The 19,897-nt window shown below is 56.6% G+C and overlaps 1 protein-coding gene and 1 pseudogene across 1 annotated transcript; one reads left to right on the forward strand and one right to left on the reverse strand.

The window, feature by feature from the left end:
- Positions 1-2,971: 2,971 nt before the first annotated feature.
- On the reverse strand, positions 2,972-19,634 carry UBE2M (ubiquitin conjugating enzyme E2 M). The gene is made up of 6 exons (XM_064737340.1): positions 18,901-19,634; positions 14,736-14,830; positions 13,155-13,193; positions 11,824-11,927; positions 8,252-8,312; positions 2,972-3,284 (listed from the first exon to the last, which is right to left on the reverse strand). Exons 1-6 carry the CDS (start codon positions 19,007-19,009, stop codon positions 3,090-3,092), a joined length of 603 nt encoding a protein of 200 aa, XP_064593410.1. The 5' UTR covers positions 19,010-19,634; the 3' UTR covers positions 2,972-3,089.
- On the forward strand, positions 9,195-10,961 carry LOC135460502 (keratin-associated protein 4-3-like; annotated as a pseudogene).
- Positions 19,635-19,897: the final 263 nt, after the last annotated feature.

Below are 19,897 nucleotides of genomic sequence, written 5' to 3' on the forward strand. Positions count from 1 at the left end.
GAGGTTTTATTTTTTTAGGGGGGATTTTTTGGGATTTATTTTTTATCTTTTGGGATTTTTCAGGGTTTTTTGAGAATTTTTAGGGGATTTTTTTGGGGATTTTTTACTTTTTGGGGGGATTATTTTGAATTTTTGGGGTTTTTTTTGGCAATTTGAGGGGATTTTATAAAATTTTTTGGGGGATTTTTTTATTTTGGGAAGGATTTTCTTGGGATTTTTATTTTGGGGGGGTTTTGGGGTTTTTTATGGGGGGTTTGGGTTTTTTTAGGGTTTTTTCAGAATTTTTTGGGACATTTTTGAGGGCTTTTTTTAGTGTTTTATTCTAAATTTTTTAGGGCTTTTTTGGGGTTTTTGAGGATTTTTTTGTGGCTTTTTGGAGATTTTTTAAAGGGGTTTTATTTAGTTTTTTTTTTTTTTAATTGAAGTTTTTTAGGGTTTTTTCCAGAATTGGTTTTTTAGGATTTTTTTTTTTTTTTTGTAGGTTTTAATTGGGGTTTTTGGATCTTTTTATTTTTGTTTTTTTTTCTGTGGGGTTTTCCAGGATTGGGATTTTTTGGGGGGATTTTTTCTGCAGGTTTTATTGGGATTTTTTGGGTATTTTTGCAGCTTTTATTGGGTTCTCTATGGGGTATTTTTAATGGGATTTTTGCAGATTTTTTGGATATTTTTGGGGTATTTTTGCAGGTTTTGTTGGGCTCTCCATGGGGTATTTTTATTGGGATTTTTGCAGGTTTTTTTGGGACATTTCTCAGGTTTAATTGGATTTTTTGGGCTATTTTTGCAGCTTTTATTGGGATTTTTGGGGATTTTTGCAGGTTTTATTGGGTTCTCCATGGAGTATTTTTAATGGGATTTTTGCAGGTTTTTTTGGGTATTTTTGCAGCTTTTATTGGGATTTTTGGGGATATTTCTCAGGTTTTATTGGGTTTTTTTGGGTATTTTTGCAGGATTTATTGGGCTCTCCATGGGGTATTTTTAATGGGATTTTTGCAGGTTTTTTGGGGTTTTTTTGGGTATTTTTGCAGGTTTTATTGGGTTCTCCATGGGGTATTTTTAATGGGATTTTTGGGATATTTCTCAGGTTTTATTGGGATTTTTTGGGGTATTTTTGCCGGTTTTATTGGGTTCTCTATGGAGTATTTTAATGGGATTTTTGCAGGATTTTTGGATTTTTTTGGGGATATTTCTCAGGTTTTATTGGGGATTTTGGGGTATTTTTGCCGGTTTTATTGTGTTCTCCATGGGGTATTTTAATGGGATTTTTGCAGGGTTTTTTGAGTATTTTTTGGGTTTTTTGCAGGTTTTATTGGGATATTTCTCAGGTTTTATTGGGTTTTTTGGGTATTTTTTCAGGATTTATTGGATTCTCCATGGGGTATTTTTAATGGGATTTTTGCAGGTTTTTTGGGATATTTTTCAGGTTTTACTGGGTTTTTCCAGGGGATTTTCTCAGGTTTTATTGGGTATTTTTGGGGATATTTCTCAGGTTTTATTGGGTATTTTTGGGGATATGGTTTTTTGGGATATTTCTCAGGTTTTATTGGTTTTTTTTGGGTATTTTTGCAGATTTATTGGGCTCTCATGGGGTATTTTGAATGGGATTTTTGCAGGTTTTTTGGGTTTTTTTTTGGGTATTTTGCAGGTTTTATTGGGTTCTCTATGGGTATTTCTAATGGGATTTTTGGGATATTTCTCAGGTTTTATTGGGATTTTTTGGGGTATTTTTGCCGTTTTTATTGGGTTCTCTATGGAGTATTTTAATGGGATTTTTGCAGGGTTTTTGGATTTTTTGGGGATATTTCTCAGGTTTTATTGGGATTTTGGGGTATTTTTGCCGGTTTTATTGGGTTCTCTATGGAGTATTTTAATGGGATTTTTGCAGGTTTTATTGGGTATTTTTTGGGTTTTTTGCAGGTTTTATTGGATATTTCTCAGTTTTATTGGGTTTTTTGGGTATTTTTTCAGGATTTATTGGATTCTCCATGGGGTATTTTTAATGGATTTTTGCACGTTTTTTTGGGGTATTTCTCAGGTTTTATTGGGTTTTCCCAGGGGATTTTTGCAGGTTTTATTGGGTATTTTTGGGGAATATTTGTCAGGTTTTATTGGGTATTTTTGGGGATATTTCTCAGGTTTTATTGGGTATTTTTGGGGGATATTTCTCAGGTTTTATTGGGTATTTTTGGGGAATTTTTTGCAGGTTTTATTGGGTTTTTTTGGGTATTTTTCCAGGATTTATTGGGTTCTCCGTGGGTATTTTTGGGGATATTTCACAGTTTTTTTCTGGGGTATTTCTCAGGTTTTATTGTGTTTTCCTGGGAATTTTTGCAGGTTTTATTGGGGATTTTTGGGGTATTTTTTCAGGATTTATTGGGCTCTCCATGGGGTATTTTTGGGGCTATTTCACAGTATTGCCGGGGATATTTCTCCGGTTTTATTGGGTATTTTTGGGGGATTTTTGCAGGATTTATTGGGGGTTTCTCTGCAGGTTTTATTGGGCTCTCCATGGGGTATTTTAAATGGGATTTTTGCAGGTTTTTGGGATATTTCTCAGGTTTTATTGGGTATTTTCTGGGGATTTTTGCAGGTTTTATTGGGTATTTTTGGGGATATTTCACAGTATTTCCGGGGATATTTCTCAGGATTTATTGGGTATTTTTGGGGATATTTCTCAGTTTTTTTGTGGCTATTTCACAGTATTTCCGGGGATATTTCTCAGGTTTTATTGGGTATTTTTGGGGGATTTTTGCAGGTTTTATTGGGTATTTTTGTGGCTATTTCACAGTATTTCCGGGGATATTTCTCAGGTTTTATTGGGTATTTTTGGGGGATTTTTGCAGGTTTTATTGGGTATTTCTGGGGATATTTCACAGTATTTTCAGGAATATTTCTCAGGTTTTATTGGGTATTTTTGGGGGATTTTTGCAGGATTTGTTGGGTACTTTTGGGGATATCTCACCGTTTTTTCGGGGATATTTCTCAGGTTTTATTGGGTATTTTTGGGGGATTTTTGCAGGATATTTTGGGGGTTTCTCTGCAGGATTTTGGGGGTTCCCGGGGTGTCTCTGCCCCCTCAGGTGGGGTTGGGGTCACTTCAGGCAGCGCTCGAAGTAGGTGGCGCCCACGTAGCCGCCCCGCAGCGAGCGCTGCACGTTCTGCTCAAACAGGCGCCGGTTGCTCTGCAGCACCTCCGCAGCCTCCTTGTTCAGGGGGTCCTCGGGGTTGGGCTCCTTTGGGAGGGAGATTTGGGGTTTGAGAGATCCCAAAATTATCCCAAAATTCCCCTAAAATCCCCACAAAATCCCTTAAAGCACCCAAGTCCCAAAACCCCCCAAAAATCCCCCAAAATTCCCTCACACCAGCCCCTGTTTGGGGTTTGGGTCCCATTTTGGGGCTCCCCTTGTTCAGGGGGTCCTCGGGGTTGGGCTCCTTTGGGAGGGAGATTTGGGGTTTGAGAGATCCCAAAATTCCCCTAAAATTCCCACAAAATTCCTCAAAAATCCCTTAAAGCACCCAGATCCCAGAATTCCCTAAAACCCCCCCAAAATCAGCCCCTGTTTGGGGTTTGGGGCTCCCCTTGTTCAGGGGGTCCTCGGGGTTGGGCTCCTTTGGGGGGGAGATTTGGGGTTTGAGAGATCCCAAAATTATCCCAAAATTCCCCTAAAATCTCCCAAAATCCCAGAATTCTCTAAAACCCCACAAATCCCCCCAAAATCCCTTCACGTGCCACAAATCCCAGAAAATCCCATCAGTCCTTGGTTGGGGTTTGGGTCCCATTTTGGGGCTCCCCTTGTTCAGGGGGTCCTCGGGGTTGGGCTCCTTTGGGAGGGAGATTTGGGGTTTGAGAGATCCCAAAATTCCCCTAAAATTCCCCTAAAATCCCTTAAAGCACCCAGATTCCAGAATTCCCTAAAACCCCTCAGAATTCCCATAAAACTGCCCAAAATCCCATCAGTCATTGTTTGGGGTTCAGCTCCTTTTGGGGGGGAAAGTTTGGGGTCAGGGGGATCCCAAAATTCCCCCCTAAAATCCCACAAAATCCCTTAAAGTCCTCAGATCCCAATATTCACCTAATAAAATCCCTCAGAATTCCCCTAAAATCCCCCAAAAATCCCATAAATCATTGTTTGGGGTTTGCCTCCTTTTGGGGGAAAATTTGGGGTTTGAGGGAGCCTTAAATATGGGGGGATGAAAACCCCAAAAACCCCAAGTCCCTTCATGCAACCCAAAACCCAAAATTCCCCTAAAACCCCCAAAATCAGCCCCTGTTTGGGGTTTGGGTTCCATTTTGGGGCTCCCCTTGTTCAGGGGGTCCTCGGGGTTGGGCTCCTTTGGGAGGGAGATTTGGGGTTGGAGAGATCCCAAAATTCCCCTAAAATTCCTCTAAAATCCCACAAAATTCCCCTACACAACACAAATCCCAAAATTCCCTAAAACCGCCCCAAAATCAGCCCCTGTTTGGGGTTTGGGGCTCCCCTTGTTCAGGGGGTCCTCGGGGTTGGGCTCCTTCGAGGGGCAAAGTTTGGGGTCCCAAAATTCCCACAAAATCCCTTAAAGCACCCAAGTCCCCAAATCCCCAAAAATCCCACAAAATTCCCACACACCAGCCCCTGTTTGGGGTTTGGGTCCCATTTTGGGGCTCCCCTTGTTCAGGGGGTCCTCGGGGTTGGGCTCCTTTGGGGGGGAGATTTGGGGTTTGAGAGATCCCAAAATTATCCCAAAATTCCCCTAAAATCCCCACAAAATCCCCCTACACAACCCAAATCCCAAAATTCCCTAAAACCGCCCCAAAATCCCATCAGTCCTTGGTTGGGGTTTGGGTCCCATTTTGGGGCTCCCCTTGTTCAGGGGCTCCTCGGGGTTGGGCTCCTTTGGGAGGGAGATTTGGGGTTTGAGAGATCCCAAAATTCCCCTAAAATTCCCCAAAAATCCCTTAAAGCACCCAGATTCCAGAATTCCCTAAAACCCCTCAGAATTCCCATAAAACTGCCCAAAATCCCATCAGTCATTGTTTGGGGTTCAGCTCCTTTTGGGGGGGAAAGTTTGGGGCCAGGGGGATCCCAAAATTCCCCTAAAATTCCCCTAAAATCCCCACAAAATCCCTTAAAGCACCCAAGTCCCAAAATCCCCAAAATCCCACTAAAATCCCACAAAATTCCCACACACCAGCCCCTGTTTGGGGTTTGGGTCCCATTTTGGGGCTCCCCTTGTTCAGGGGGTCCTCGGGGTTGGGCTCCTTTGGGAGGGAGATTTGGGGTTTGAGAGATCCCAAAATTCCCCTAAAATTCCCCTAAAATCTCCCAAAATCCCTTTACACCCCCAAATCCCAAAATTCCCTAAAACTCCCCCAGAATCCCACCAGTCATTCTTTGGGGTTTGGCTCCTTTTGGGGGAACGTTTGGGCTCAGGGGGACCCCAAAATCCCCAAAATTCCCCTCAAACCCCCCAGGACCCCAAAACCCTCCCCAGGTCCCTCCAGAGCCCCCCCAAGTGTCCCCAAACACCCCCCAGGTGTGTCCCCATGTCCTCCAAGTGTCCCCAAGCCCTCCCAGGTGTGTCCCCAAGGTGTCCCCAAGTGTCCCCATGTCCCCAGGTGTGTCCCCAAGGCCACCAGCTGTGTCCCCAGGTGCCACCCCCATGTCCCCAGGTGTGTCCCCAACTCCCCCAAGTGTCCCCATGTCCCCAGGTGCTCCCCCAGGTATGGCCCCAGGTGCCACCCCCATGTCCCCAGGTGTGTCCCCAGGTGTCCCCAAGCCCTCCCAGGTGTCCCCAGGTGCCACCCCCCCATGTCCCCATGTCCCCAGGTGTGTCCCCATGTCCCCAGGTGTGTCCCCAAGGCGTTCCCAGGTGTCCCCAAGCACCCCCCCAGGTGTGTCCCCATGTCCCCCAATGTCCCCATGGTCCCCCAGGTATTCCCAGGTGTCCCTCAATGTCCCCCCAGGTGTCCCCAACTCCCCCCCAGGTGTGTCCCTGTGTCCCCAAGGCCACCAGGTGCCTCCAAGGAGTCCCCAAACCACCCCCAGGTGCCACCTCCATGTCCCCAAGGTCCCCCAGCTGTGTCCCCACATCTTCAGGTGTCCCCCCAGGTGTCCCCATGTCCCTCCCCATATCCCCACAGGTGTGTCCTCGTCCCCTCAGGTGTCCCCAAGACCCCCCAAGTGTGTCCCCAGGTGTGTCCTTGTCCCCTCAGGTGTCCCCAAGCCCTCCCAGGTGTCCCCGGGTGCCCCCCCCATGTCCCCCAAGGTCTCCCCATGTCCCCAACTCCCCCCCAGATGTGTCCCTGTGTCCCCAGGTGTGTCCCCATGGTCCCCCAGGTATCCCCAGGTGTCCCTCAATGTCCCCCCCAGTGTCCCCAAGGTCCCCCAGGTATTCTCAGGTGTCCCTCAATGTCCCCCCCAGTGTCCCCAAGGTCCCTCAGGTATTCTCAGGTGTATCCCCCCCATGTCCCCCAGGTGTGTCCCCAACCCCCCCAGGTGTCCCTATGTCCCCCCATGTCCCCGCAGGTGTGTCCCCCACATCCCCAGCTGTGTCCCCAGGTGTCCCCTCAGGTGTCCCCACATCTCCAGGTGTCCCCCCAGGTGTCCCCATGTCCCTCCCCATATCCCCACAGGTGTGTCCTCGTCCCCTCAGGTGTCCCCAAGACCCCCCAAGTGTGTCCCCAGGTGTGTCCCCAGGTGTCCCCAAGCCCTCGCAGGTGTTCCCAGGTGCCACCCCCATGTCCCCCAAGGTCTCCCCATGTCCCCAGGTATGTCCTTGTTCCCCCAAGTGTCCCCAAGCCCTCCCAGGTGTCCCCAGGTGCCACCCCCCATGTCCCCATGTCCCCAGGTGTATCCCTGTGTTCCCAGGTGTGTCCCCAAGGCGTCCCCAAGCACCCCCCCCAGGTGTGTCCCCATGGTCCCCCAGGTATTCCCAGGTGTCCCTCAATGTCCCCCCCAGTGTCCCCAAGCCCCCCAGGTGTGTCCCTGTGTCCCCAAGGCCACCAGGTGCCTCCAAGGAGTCCCCAAACCACCCCCAGGTGCCACCTCCCATGTCCCCAAGGTCCCCCAGGTGTGTCCCCACATGTCCCCCCCATGTCCCCAGGCGTGTCCCCACATCCCCAGGTGTGTCCCCAGGTGTGTCCCCAGGTGTGTCCCCAAGCCCCCCCCAGCTGTCCCAAAGGTGTCCCTGCATCCTCCAAGTGTCCTCCAGGTGTCCCCAACTCCCCCCCCAGGTGTGTCCCTGTGTCCCCAAGGTGTTCCCAGGTGTCCCCAAGCACCCCCTGCCAGGTGTCCCCATGTCCCCAGGTGTCCCCCAGGTGTGTCCCCATGTCCCCCAATGTCCCCATGTCTCCAAGGTCCCCCAGGTATTCTCAGGTGCATCCCCCCATGTCCCCACAGGTGTGTCCCCAAGTGTCCCCACATCCCCAGATGTGTCCCCAGCTGTGTCCCCAGGTCCCCTCAGGTGTCCTCAAGCCCCTCCCCAGGTGTCCCCAAGGTCTCCCAGGTGTCCCCAGATATTCCCAGGTGTGTCCCCACATCTCCCGGTGTGTCCCCATGTCCCCCCAGATGTGTCCCTACACCCCCAGATGTTCCTCATGTCCCCCTCATATCCCCAGGTGTGTCCCCAGGTGTCCCCAAGCCCCCCCAGGTGTGTCCCCCCATGTCCCCAGGTGTGTTCTTGTCCCCTCAGGTGCCCCATGTCCCCCAGGTGTGTCTCCCCATGTCCCCCATGTCCCCCAGGTACTCTCAGGTGTATCCCCCCATGTCCCAGGTGTGTCCCCATCTCCCCCCAGGTGTCCCCATGTCCCCAGGTGTCCCCAAGCCCCCCAGGCGTGTCCCCATCTCCCCCCAGGTGTGTTCCCAGGTGTGCCCCCACATCCCCCCACGTCCCCCAGGTGTGTCCCCAGATGTCCCCATGTCCCCAGGTGTCCCCCAGGTGTCCCTATGTCCCCCCATGTCCCCACAGGTGTGTCCCCAAGCCCCCCCAGGTGTGTCCCCAGGTGTCCCCAAGCCCCCCCAGGTGTCCCCAGGTGTCCCCATGTCCCCAGGTGTCCCCAAGCCCCCCCAGGTGTCCCTATGTCCCCCCAAGCCCCCCCAGGTGTGTCCCCAAGCCCCCCATGTCCCCAGGTGTCCCAAGCCCCCAACAGGTAGCGCAGGGTCCCTAATGATCCAGTGATGTCCCCACCGCTCCCAGGTGTCCCTGCAGTACACCACCAATGCCACCCAGGGTGTCACCAGCCATTGTGTCCACCAGGCACCCAGGGTCCCCTCACGGACCGGATACTGCAGGCGCGACAGTACGGAGTGATGGTCAGCACCGGCTTCCAGTCCTCCCTGCAGGGACAGCGGGCAGCGGTCAGTGTGGCCACGGCCAGCGGGCACTGCAGCCACGCCATTGGGCCTCAGACTGGGTCAGTGGGCCACAGCAGCCACTGCGCCATGGCCACGGCACGGTCAATGGGCATGCAGCCAGCGTTTGAGCCACTGTGGTCAGCAGGCACTGCCACGCCACGCGCATGCGGCCAGCGGGCACTGCAGCCATTGTGGCCACTGGGTCAGCGGGCACTGCAGCCACTGCGGCCATGGCCACCAGGCATGGCCAGCGGGCACTGCCATGGCCACCGGCCACTGGTCAGCCAGCCACAGGACCAGGCAACGCACGCATGGGCACTGCAGTGGCACTGCAGCCATGGCCACTGCAGCCACTGCGGCCACTGCGGTCAGCAGGCATGGCCAGCGGTCAGCGGGCACTGCAGCCACTGCCATGGCCACTGCAGTTACTGTGGTCAGCAGGCCCTGTGGCCACAGCCACGGCCACTGCAGCCACTGTGGCCACTACGGCCCTGGTCAATGGGCAGTGGGCATGGCCAGCGGTCACTGCAGCCACTGTGGTCAGCAGGCACTGCCACGGTCACTGCGGTCACTGCGGTCACTGCGGCCACTGCGGCCACTGCGGCCACTGCGGCCACTGCGGCCACTGCAGCCACAACCACGGCCAGCACAGCCACAGCCAGTGGGCACTGCAGCGGCCACTGCAGTCAATGGACACTGCGGCCACTGTGGCCATGGCCAGGGGTCACTGCGGCCACTGTGGCCATGGCCAGGGGTCACTGCGGCCACTGTGGCCATGGCCAGGGGTCACTGCGGCCACTGCTACAGTCAGTGGTCACTGTGGTAACTGTGGCCACAGCCATGGACACTGCGGCCACTGTGGCCATGGCCAGCGGGCACTGCAGCCACAGTCAGCAGGCACCACCACTGCGGTCAGTGGGCACTGCGGCCACAGCCACAGCCATGGTCACAGCCAGCGGTCAGTGTGGCCACTGCGGCCACTGCCATGGCCAATGGTCAGTGCAGTCAGGGGTCAGCAGGCAGTGGTCACTGTGGCCATCATGGCCATGGCCAGTGGGCAATGGGCAGTGGTCAGTGGGGTCAGTGGGCAGTGGTCCGAGTGGCAGTGGTCATGGTGGGTAGGAGCAGTGGTCAGCAGCAGTGCGGCAGTGGCTGGATGGTCAGTCAGTGGTCAGTGAGCCGTGGTCAGTGGCAGCACAGTGCGGTCAGTGGGCAGTGGTGAGTGGTCAGTGCAGTCAGGGGTCAGTGAGCCGTGGTCAGTGGGCAGCACAGTGCGGTCAGTGGGCAGTGGTGGCACTGGTCAGTGCATCCACCGCAGCCACAGCCAGTGGTCAATGGTCAGTGGAGCCACCATGGCCACCAGCAGGTGACCACAGCCCCCAGGTGTGTGTGTACCCCCAGGTGTGTCACTGTGTGTGACTGTGTGTGTCACTGTGTGTGTGTCACTGTGTGTGTCACTGTGTGTGTCACTGTGTGTGTCACTGTGTGTCACTGTGTGTGTGTCACTGTGTGTGTCACTGTGTGTCACTGTGTGTGTGTCACTGTGTGTGTCACTGTGTGTGTCACTGTTGTGGTCACTGTGTGTTCACCAGGTGTGTCACTGTGTGTGTCCAGTGTGTGTCACTGTGTGTCACTCCCGGTGTGTCCGTGTGTTTTGTGGGCTCACCCGTGTGTTGTGCACGTTGCCCTGTGTGTTGTGTCACTGTGTGTTCACTGTGTGTGTCACTGTGTGGTCACTGTGTGTGTCACTGTGTGTGTCACTGTGTGTGTCCAGTGTGTCACTGTGTGTTGCCCACTGTGTGTCCCGTGTGTAGTGTGTCACTGTGTGTGTGTCACTGTGTGTGTGTCAGTGTGTCACAGTGTGTCCCTGTGTCCACCAGGTGTGTCCGTGTGTCACAGTGTGTCTGTTGCCTCATCACTGGTGTGCACTTGTCCGTGTGTTGGGTGGTCACTGGAGTGTGTCACTGTGTGTCACTGTGTGTGTGTCACTGTGTGTGTCACTGTGTGTGTCCCAGTGTGTGTCACAGTGTGTGTTGTGGGCTTGTTTCACCTGGGATGTTGAGCACGTTGTCCAGTCGACTGTGGGGTGGTACACATGTCTCACTTCACCTTGGTGGGTCATGAGGGTTGCCCCACTGGGGTCACGGATGTGTGATCACGTGAGTGTCACTGAGTGCACACTCTGGTGTCCACTGTGTGTGGCCACTGTGTGCTGAGTGACCATGGCAACCTCCAGTTGCCACTGTGTGTGTCACTGTGTGTCACTGCGTGTGTCACTGTGTGTCACTGTGTGTGTGTCACTGTGTCACTGTGTGTGTCACTGTGTGTGTGTCACTGTGTGTGTCACTGTGTGTGTGTCACTGTGTGTCACTGTGTGTCACTGTGTCACTGTGTGTGTCACTGTGTGTCACTGTGTGTGTCACTGTGTGTGTGTCACTGTGTGTGTCACTGTGTGTGTCACTGTGTGTGTGTCACTGTGTGTGTGTCACTGTGTGTCACTGTGTGTGTCACTGTGTGTCACTGTGTGTGTGTCACTCTGTGTGTCACTGTGTGTGTGTCACTCTGTGTGTGTCACTGTGTGTCACTCTGTGTGTCACTGTGTGTCACTGTGTGTGTCCCTGTGTGTCACTGTGTGTGTCACTGTGTGTGTCACTGTGTGTGTCCCAGGTGTGTCTCTGTGTGTGTGTCACTGTGTGTGTGTCTCTGTGTGTGTCACTGTGTGTGTCACTGTGTGTGTCCCAGGTGTGTCACTGTGTGTGTCACTGTGTGTGTGTCACTGTGTGTGTCCCAGGTGTGTCACTGTGTGTGTGTCACTGTGTGTCACTGTGTGTCACTGTGTGTGTCCCAGGTGTGTCACAGCCCCCAGGTGTGTCCCAGGTGTGTTTTGCCCTCACTCACCTGAGGATGTTGAGGCAGACGTTGCCCTCCAGGTCGATGTTGGGGTGGTGCAGCATGGCCAGGTGTGTCACTGTGTGTGTCACTGTGTGTGTGTGTCACTGTGTGTGTGTCACTGTGTGTGTCCCAGGTGTGTCACTGTGTGTGTCACAGCCCCCCAGGTGTGTCCCAGGTGTGTCCCAGGTGTGTCACTGTGTGTGTGTCACTGTGTGTCACTGTGTGTGTCCCAGGTGTGTCACAGCCCCCCAGGTGTGTCCCAGGTGTCCCCCAGGTGTGTCCCAGGTGTGTCCCAGGTGTGTCACTGTGTGTGTGTCACTGTGTGTCACTGTGTGTGTCCCAGGTGTGTCACAGCCCCCCAGGTGTGTCCCAGGTGTCCCCCAGGTGTGTCCCAGGTGTGTCCCAGGTGTGTTTTGCCCTCACTCACCTGAGGATGTTGAGGCAGACGTTGCCCTCCAGGTCGATGTTGGGGTGGTGCAGCATGGCCAGGTGTGTCACTGTGTGTGTCACTGTGTGTCACTGTGTGTGTCACTGTGTGTGTGTCACTGTGTGTGTCCCAGGTGTGTCCCAGGTGTGTCCCAGGTGTGTGTTTGGGGCTCACCTGAGGATGTTGAGGCAGACGTTGCCCTCCAGGTCGATGTTGGGGTGGTACACCATCGTCTCACACTTCACCTTGGGCGGGTCGTGAGGGTACCCCTGCCCCACCTGGGGGGACAGCCCGGCCACTGAGTGACCACTGAGTGACCACTGAGTGACCACCAACCCCTCCTGGGGCCACTGAGTGACCCCCGATGGCCACTGAGTGACCACTGAGTGACCCCCAATGGCCACCAATACCCCCCCAGCCCTGCCCCACCTGGGGGGACACCCCGGTCACCTGGGGCCACCGAGGGACCCCTGATGGCCACTGAGTGACCCCCAATGGCCACTGAGTGACCACTGTAACCACCAACCCCCAATGGCCACTGAGTGACCCCTGGTGGCCACTGAGTCACCCCCCAGCCCTGCCCCACCTGGGGGGACACCCCGGTCACCTGGGGCCACTGAGCCTTCAGGAGGCCCCTGGTGGCCACCGAGTCACCCCTGGTGGCCACCAACCCCACCCAGGGGCCACCTCTGACCCACGGGAGCCCTGGCACAGCTTGGTGGCCACTGAGTCATCCCTGGTGGCCACCAACCCCACCCAGGGGCCACCCAGTCACCATGGTGGCCACTAAGTCACTCCCAGTGGTCACCAAGTCATCCCTGGTGGCCACCAAGTGACCCCCAATGGCCACTGAGTCACCCATGGTGGTCACCAACCCCCTCCAATGGCCACCAACCTCCCCTGTGGCCATCAAGTCACCCCTGGTGGCCACCAAACCCCCCAGGGGCCACCAGGCAGTGTCCAGTGGCCACTGAGTGACCCCCAATGGCCACCAACCCCCCCAGTGACCACCAAGCCACCATGGTGGCCACTGAGTCACCCCTGGTGGCCACCAAACCCCCCAGGGGCCACCAGGCAGTGTCCAGTGGCCACTCAGTCCCCCTCAATGGCCACAGAGTCACCCCTCATGGCCACCAAGTGACCTCCAGCCCTCAGCTGGCCCAGGGGCCACCAAGTCATCCCTGGTGGCCACCAAGTGACCTCCAGTGGCCACCAACCCCTCCAGTGACCATCCAGTCACCCCCAATGGCCACCAACCTCCACAGGGGCCACCTGGCAGTGTCCAGTGGCCACCAAGTCACCTTCAATGGCCACTGAGTCACCTCTGGTGGCCACCAAACCCCCCCAGGGGCCACCAACCCCCCCAGCCCTCAAGAGCCCCTTGGTGGCCACCAAATCACTCCCAGTGGTCACTGAGTGACCCCCAATGGCCACCAACCCCCCCTGTGGCCATCAAGTCACCCCTGGTGGCCACCAAACCCCCCCAGGGGTGGCCCAGCACTGACCTTGAAGCTGAAGACGAATTTGCCGCCCTTGTAGAAACCCTGGGGACACAGAAACGTCACTGAGGGGACACAGGGGACAGAGGGACAGGGGGAGGGGACAGGGACAGGGACATGGGGACAGGGAGGTTCCCCAGATGCCCCCCAGATACCAGGTGCCCCAAGTGCCAGATGCCCTCCAGGTGTCCCAGGTGACACACAGGTGACACACAGGTGCCCTAGGGGACATTCCCCAGGTGTCCCCCAGATGCCCCCAGGTGACACAGGGAGGTGCCTGAGGTGACACACAGGTGACACACAGGTGGCACACAGGTGACACACAGGTGACACACAGGTGACACACAGGTGCCCTAGGGGACATTCCCCAGGTGTCCCCCAGATGCCCCCAGGTGTCCCAGGTGACACACAGGTGGCACACAGGTGACACACAGGTGGCACACAGGTGGCACACAGGTGCCCTAGGGGACATTCCCCAGGTGTCCCCCAGATGCCCCCAGGTGACACAGGGAGGTGCCTGAGGTGACACACAGGTGCCAGGTGCCCCCCAGGTGCCCACCAGGTGTCCCCAGGTCCCAGATACCCCAGGTGCTCCCCAGGTACCCTCAGGTATCCCTAGGTTCCCCCCAGGTGCCCCAGGGGGGTGCCCTAGGTGCCACCCAGGTACCAGGTGCCACCCAAGTTCCCCAGGTGACACAGGAAGGTTCCCCAGATGCCCCCCAGGTGCCCCAGGTGACACAGAGGTGACACAGGAAGGTTCCCCAGGTGCCCCCAGGTGCCCCAGGTGACACAGAGGTGACACAGGAAGGTTCCCCAGATGCCCTCCAGGCGCCCCAGGTAGCTCCAGGGAGGTTCTCCCCAAGGAGGTTCCCCAGGTACCCCAGATGCCCCCAAGTTTCCCAGGTACCCCAGGGAGGTGCCCCAAGGAGGTGCCCCAGGTGCCAGGTTCCCCATGTGCCCCAGGGAGGTTCCCCAAGTGCCAGGTGCCCCCAAGGTGCCCCCCACGTTCCCCAGGTGCCCCCCAGGTGTCCCAGGTTCCCCCCAGGTGTCCCTCAGGTGACACAGGAAGGTTCCCCAGGTGTCCCAGGTGACACAAGTGCCCCAGGAAGGTTCCCCAGATGCCCCCCAGGTTCCTCCCAAATGACCCCAGGTGACACACAGGTGACACAGGAAGGTGCCCCAGGTGACACAGGGAGGTTCCCCAGATGCCCTCCAGGTGCCCCCAGGTTCCCCAGGTGACACAGATGACCCAGGTACCCCCCAGGTGCCCCCGAGGTGACACAGAGGTGACACAGGAAGGTTCCCCAGGTGACACAGATGACCCAGGTGTCCCAGGAAGGTTCCCCAGGTGACACAGAGGTGCCCCCCAGGTGGCACAGGAAGGTTCCCCAGATGCCCCCAAGTGCCCCAGGTGGCACAGGAAGGTTCCCCAGGTGACACACAGGTGACAAAGGAAGGTGCCACAGGTGCCCCCCAGGCCCTCCCCCGGTCCCAGGTGCTCCAGGTTCCCCAGGTGACACCCAGGTGCCCCCCAGGTGCCACCCAGGTGACACAGAGGTGACACAGGTGTCCCCAGGCCGTGCCCACCTCGTCGGGGCAGATGAGCAGGCGGAAGTGCAGCAGATCGTCCTGGTCTGAGAAATCGATCTCACACGTCTTGGGCAGGTTCAGCTCGTTGATGTCTGGGGACAGAGGGGACATTGGGGACACTGAGGGGACAGTGACACACTGAGGGGACACAGGGACACTGAGGGGACACAGGGATCTCACACGCCTTGGGCAGGTTCAGCTCGTTGATGTCTGGGGACACAGGGGACAATGGGGACACTGAGGGGACACTGACACAGTGAGGGGACATTGGGGACACTGAGGGGACACTAACACACTGAGGGGACATTGGGGACACTGAGGGGACACTGACAGGACATGGATCTCACACACCTTGGGCAGGTTCAGCTCAGTGATGTCTGGGGACAGAGGGGACATTGGGGACACTGAGGGGACAGTGACACACTGAGGGGACATTGGGGACATTGGGGACACTGACACAGTGAGGGGACACTGGGGACACAAGGACAGTGAGGGGACAGGGGGGATGGGGGGACAGCAGAGAACAGCAGGGACAAATGGGGACAGTTGGGGACACATGGCGACATGGGGACACACAAGGACATGGAGACACACAGGGACACACTGGGACAAATGGGGACACACAGGGACACAGGGGACAGTTGGGGATAAATAGGGACAAATGGGGACACAGGGACAGCTGGGGACACACGGGGACACAGGTGGGACAGCAGGGACACGGGTGAGACAGTGGTGACACAGGTGACAGACACAGACAGGGACACACAGGTGACTCATTCAGGTGACACAGGTGACACACAGGTGACACACTGAGGTGACACAGGTGAGACACACAGGTGACACATACAGGTGACACAGGTGACACACAGGTGACACACTGAGGTGACACAGGTGAGACACACAGGTGACTCATTCAGGTGACACACAGGTGGCACAGATGACACTCAGGTGACACACACAGGTGTCACACAGGTGACACACTCAGGTGACACAGCCATGACACCCCATGGCACAAACCCCTCAGTGACACCATCCCCAGCACAACTGGGCACCAAACTGGGCCCATACTCATGGTGACAACGGTGGACGTACACTAGGGACCACTGGGACACATACTGGGACACAACAGGTGCCCACACTGGGCCACAAAACGTGGACCATAGGTGCAGATGACCCCATGACCCAACCCCTCCCTGGACCCACACAGGGCCAACTGGGAGCAAACTAGGGCCATACTGGAGCCATACTGGGACCATACTGGGACATACTGGACCATACTGGACTAGGGACTATACTGGGACCATACTGGGGCCATACTGGGCTGTACTGGGACCTACTGGGCCTACTGGATCATGGAACCACACTGGGACCATACTGGGACCATACTGGGACTACACTGGGACCATACTGGGACCACACTGGGGCCATACTGGGACTACACTGGGACCTGTATCTGACCCCTACTGGTCCCAGTATGGGACCCCTACTGGAACCAGTACCTGAGCTCTACTGGGACCCACTGGGGCTTCACTGGGACCAGTACACGACCCTTACTGGGACCAGTACACCACCCTTACTGGGACCAGTACACCACCCTTACTGGGACCAGTACACCACCCTTACTGGGACCAGTACATGACTCTCACTGGGACCAGTACCTGCCCCCCACCAAGGCCTTACTGGGACCAGTATATGAACCCTACTGGGACCAGTATGTGACCCTTACTGGGACCAGGATATGAATCCTACTGGGACCAGTACGTGACCCTTACTGGGACCAGTATGTGCCCCTCACTGGGACCAGTATGTGACCCTCACTGGGACCAGTATGTGCAGTACCTGCCCCTTACTGGGACCAGTACGTGCCCCTTACTGGGACCAGTACCTGTCCCTTACTGGACCCAGTATGAGACCCTCACTGGTCCCAGTATGAGACCCTTACTGGTCCCAGTATGAGCCCTTTACTGGTCCCAGTATGAGCCCCTCACTGGTCCCAGTATGAGCCCTTTACTGGTCCCAGTATGAGCCCCTCACTGGTCCCAGTATGAGCCCTTTACTGGTCCCAGTATGTTCCCCTCACTGGTCCCAGTATGTGCCCCTCACTGGTCCCAGTATGAGTCCCTCACTGGTCCCAGTATGAGACCCTTACTGGTCCCAGTATGAGCCCCTCACTGGTCCCAGTATGAGACCCTTACTGGACCCAGTATGTTCCCCTCACTGGTCCCAGTATGAGACCCTCACTGGTCCCAGTATGAGCCCCTTACTGGTCCCAGTATGTTCCCCTCACTGGTCCCAGTATGTTCCCCTCACTGGTCCCAGTATGTGACCCTCACTGGTCCCAGTATGAGACCCTTACTGGTCCCAGTATGTGCCCCTCACTGGTCCCAGTATGAGACCCTTACTGGTCCCAGTATGTGCCCCTCACTGGTCCCAGTATGAGTCCTTTACTGGTCCCAGTATGAGCCCTTTACTGCGCCCAGTATGTGCCCCTCACTGGCCCCAGTATAAGGCCATTACTGGTCCCAGTATGAGTTCTTTACTGGTCCCAGTATGTGCCCTTTACTGAGACCAGTATGAGGCCCTTACTGGGACCAGTATGAGTCCATTACTGGGACCAGTATGAGGCCATTACTGGGCCCAGTGTGAAGCCCTTACTGGTCCCAGTTTATGGCCCTTACTGGGCCCAGACTGCGACTGTTACAGGGACCAGTATGAGTCCATTACTGGGACCAGTTTGAGACCCTTACTGGTCCCAGTATGAGGCCCTTACTGGCCCCAGTTCACAGCCCTTACTGGGCCCAGTCTGAGACCCTTACTGGGACCAGTATGAGGGCCTGCCTGGGCCCAGTTTGGGGCCCTTACTGGCTCCAGTTCACAGCCCTTACTGGGACCAGTCTGAGACTCTTATGAGGGCCTGCTGGGACCAATCTGGGGCCCTTACTGGGACCAGTGTGCTGCCCTTACTGGAACCACTTTGGGACCCTTACTGGCCCCAGTTTGTGGCCATTACTGGCCCCAGTTTGGGACCCTTACTGGGCCCAGTGTGGCTGTTACTGGCCCCAGTGTGTCGCCCTGACTGGTCCCAGTCTGCGACCATTACTGGCCCCAGCATGTGGCCCTCACTGGTTCTAGTTCAAGGCCTTGACTGGCCCCAATTTCCAACCCTTACTGGGCCCAGTTTGGGACCCTTACTGGGCCCAGTTTACGGCCATTACTGGGCCCAGTCTGAGGCCATTACTGGTCTCAGTCTGTGCTCGTTAATGACCCCATTTTGAGGCCATTACTGGCCCCAGTTTGTGGCCATTACTGGCCCCAGTTTGAGGCCCTTACTGGCCCCAGGGTGCTGCCATTATTGGCCTCAGTTCGAGGACCTTACTGGCCTCAGTTCGAGGACCTTACTGGCTCCAGTTTGGGACCCTTACTGGCCCCAGTTTACGGCCATTACTGGGCCCAGTGTGCGGCCCTGCTGGGCCGAGTCTGCGACCGTTACTGGGCCCAGTCTGAGGCCATTACTGCTCTCAGTCTGTCATCCTTAATGACTCCAGTTTGAGGCCCTTACTGGCCCCAGTTTGAGGCCCTTACTGGGCCCAGTGTGCTGCCCATACTGGCCCCACTTTGGGACCCTTACTGGTCCCAGTTTGATGCCCTGTTGGGCCCAGTGTGCGGCCATTACTGGGCCCAGTGTGCGGCCCATACTGGCCCCAATTCGAAGCCCTTACTTGCCCCAGTCTGCAGCCTTTACTTGGGTCAGTTTGGGACCCTTACTGGCCCAAATTTGTGGCCCTTACTGGTCCCAGTTTGAGGCCCGGCAGGGCCCAGTGTGCGGCCATTACTGGCCTCAGTGTGTGGCCGTTACTGGCCGCAGTTCGAGGCCTTTTCTGGGCCCAATGTGTGCCCTCACTGGTCCCAGTTCGGGACTCTCACTGGCCCCAGTATGAGGCCATTACTGGCCCCAGTGTGCTGCTCTTACTGGCCCCAGTCTGCAGCCCTGCTGGCCCCAATTGAGACCCTCACTGGCCCCAGTTTCCAGCCCTTACTGGTCCCAGTTCGGGACCCTCACAGGCCCAGTTTGGGACCCTTACTGGGTCCAGTGTCCAGCTCTTACTGGCCCCAGTGTGCGGCCCTGCTGGCCCCAGACTGCGCCCGCCGCCTCCCCTCAGACCTTTCTGGATGCGGAGCTGCGCGGCCGAGGCCTTTTTGCTGGAGCTCTTGGTGCCGCCCGCCGATTCCTCCTCCTTCTTCTGCTGCTTCAGCGAGAACAGCTTGATCATCCTGCCGGGCCGGGGCGGCGGGGCCGGGGCGGGTCCGGGCCCCCCCCGGGGCCGAGGGAGCGGGGCCGGGCCGGGGGCGGCTCCGGTTCGGGGGCTCCGGGGGCGACGGGGGCCGGGGGCGAGCGCTGAGGGCCGGCCGGCTCGGCAACTTCCGGAGCCGCTCGGAAACTTCCGGAGCCGCTCGGGACTCTCCGGAACCGCTTCGGCAACTTCCGGGATCTCTTCGTAAAGCTCCGGAATTGCTTCGCTGCGACTTCGGGAGTTTCCGGAAGCGCTGCGGGAAGCTCCGGAGGTGCTTGGCGACTTCCGGAACCGCTTCGGAACCGTTTCGGGGCTTTGCGGAACGGCCTCAGCGATGTCCGGAGCCGCTCGGAACCTTCCGGAAAGGCGGGAGGAGGTTCGGGACTCTCCGGAACCGCTTCGGAACCTCTGGGCGATCTCCGGGGCCGCTTCGCGGGTCTCTGGAATCGCTTCGAGAACCTCCGCAGGGCTTCGGAATCTCTCGGCAAATTCCGGAGCCGCCTGGCGAGTTCCGGACCCGCTTCGGAACCGTTTCGGCCTCGGGCTCCGCCGGCGCCGCTCGGGAGCCGCTTCCGGGAGCTCCGGAACCGCTTCGGGGATCTCCGGAACAGGGGGGGGGAAGGGAGGGGCTCGGGGGGTCTCCGGAATGGGGGGAGGGGCTCGGGGGTCTCCGGAAGGGGGGCAGGGACCCCTCAGCACTTTCTGCAAAGACTCCGGCGGGCCCGAGGGCGCTTCGGCTTCTTCCGGAAGGAGATCGACTCGTTCCGGCGCTTCGACCCCGCTTCGGCTCTTTCGGAAACGCTTCGGGTTTTTCCGGAAAAGGGGGCGGGGCAAAGCGCTCTGAAAAGCGCCGATCTCCGCCCCTCG

This window comes from Zonotrichia leucophrys, unplaced genomic scaffold, assembly GCF_028769735.1.
Source record: "Zonotrichia leucophrys gambelii isolate GWCS_2022_RI unplaced genomic scaffold, RI_Zleu_2.0 Scaffold_49_388800, whole genome shotgun sequence".
Classification (NCBI taxonomy): domain Eukaryota; kingdom Metazoa; phylum Chordata; class Aves; order Passeriformes; family Passerellidae; genus Zonotrichia; species Zonotrichia leucophrys.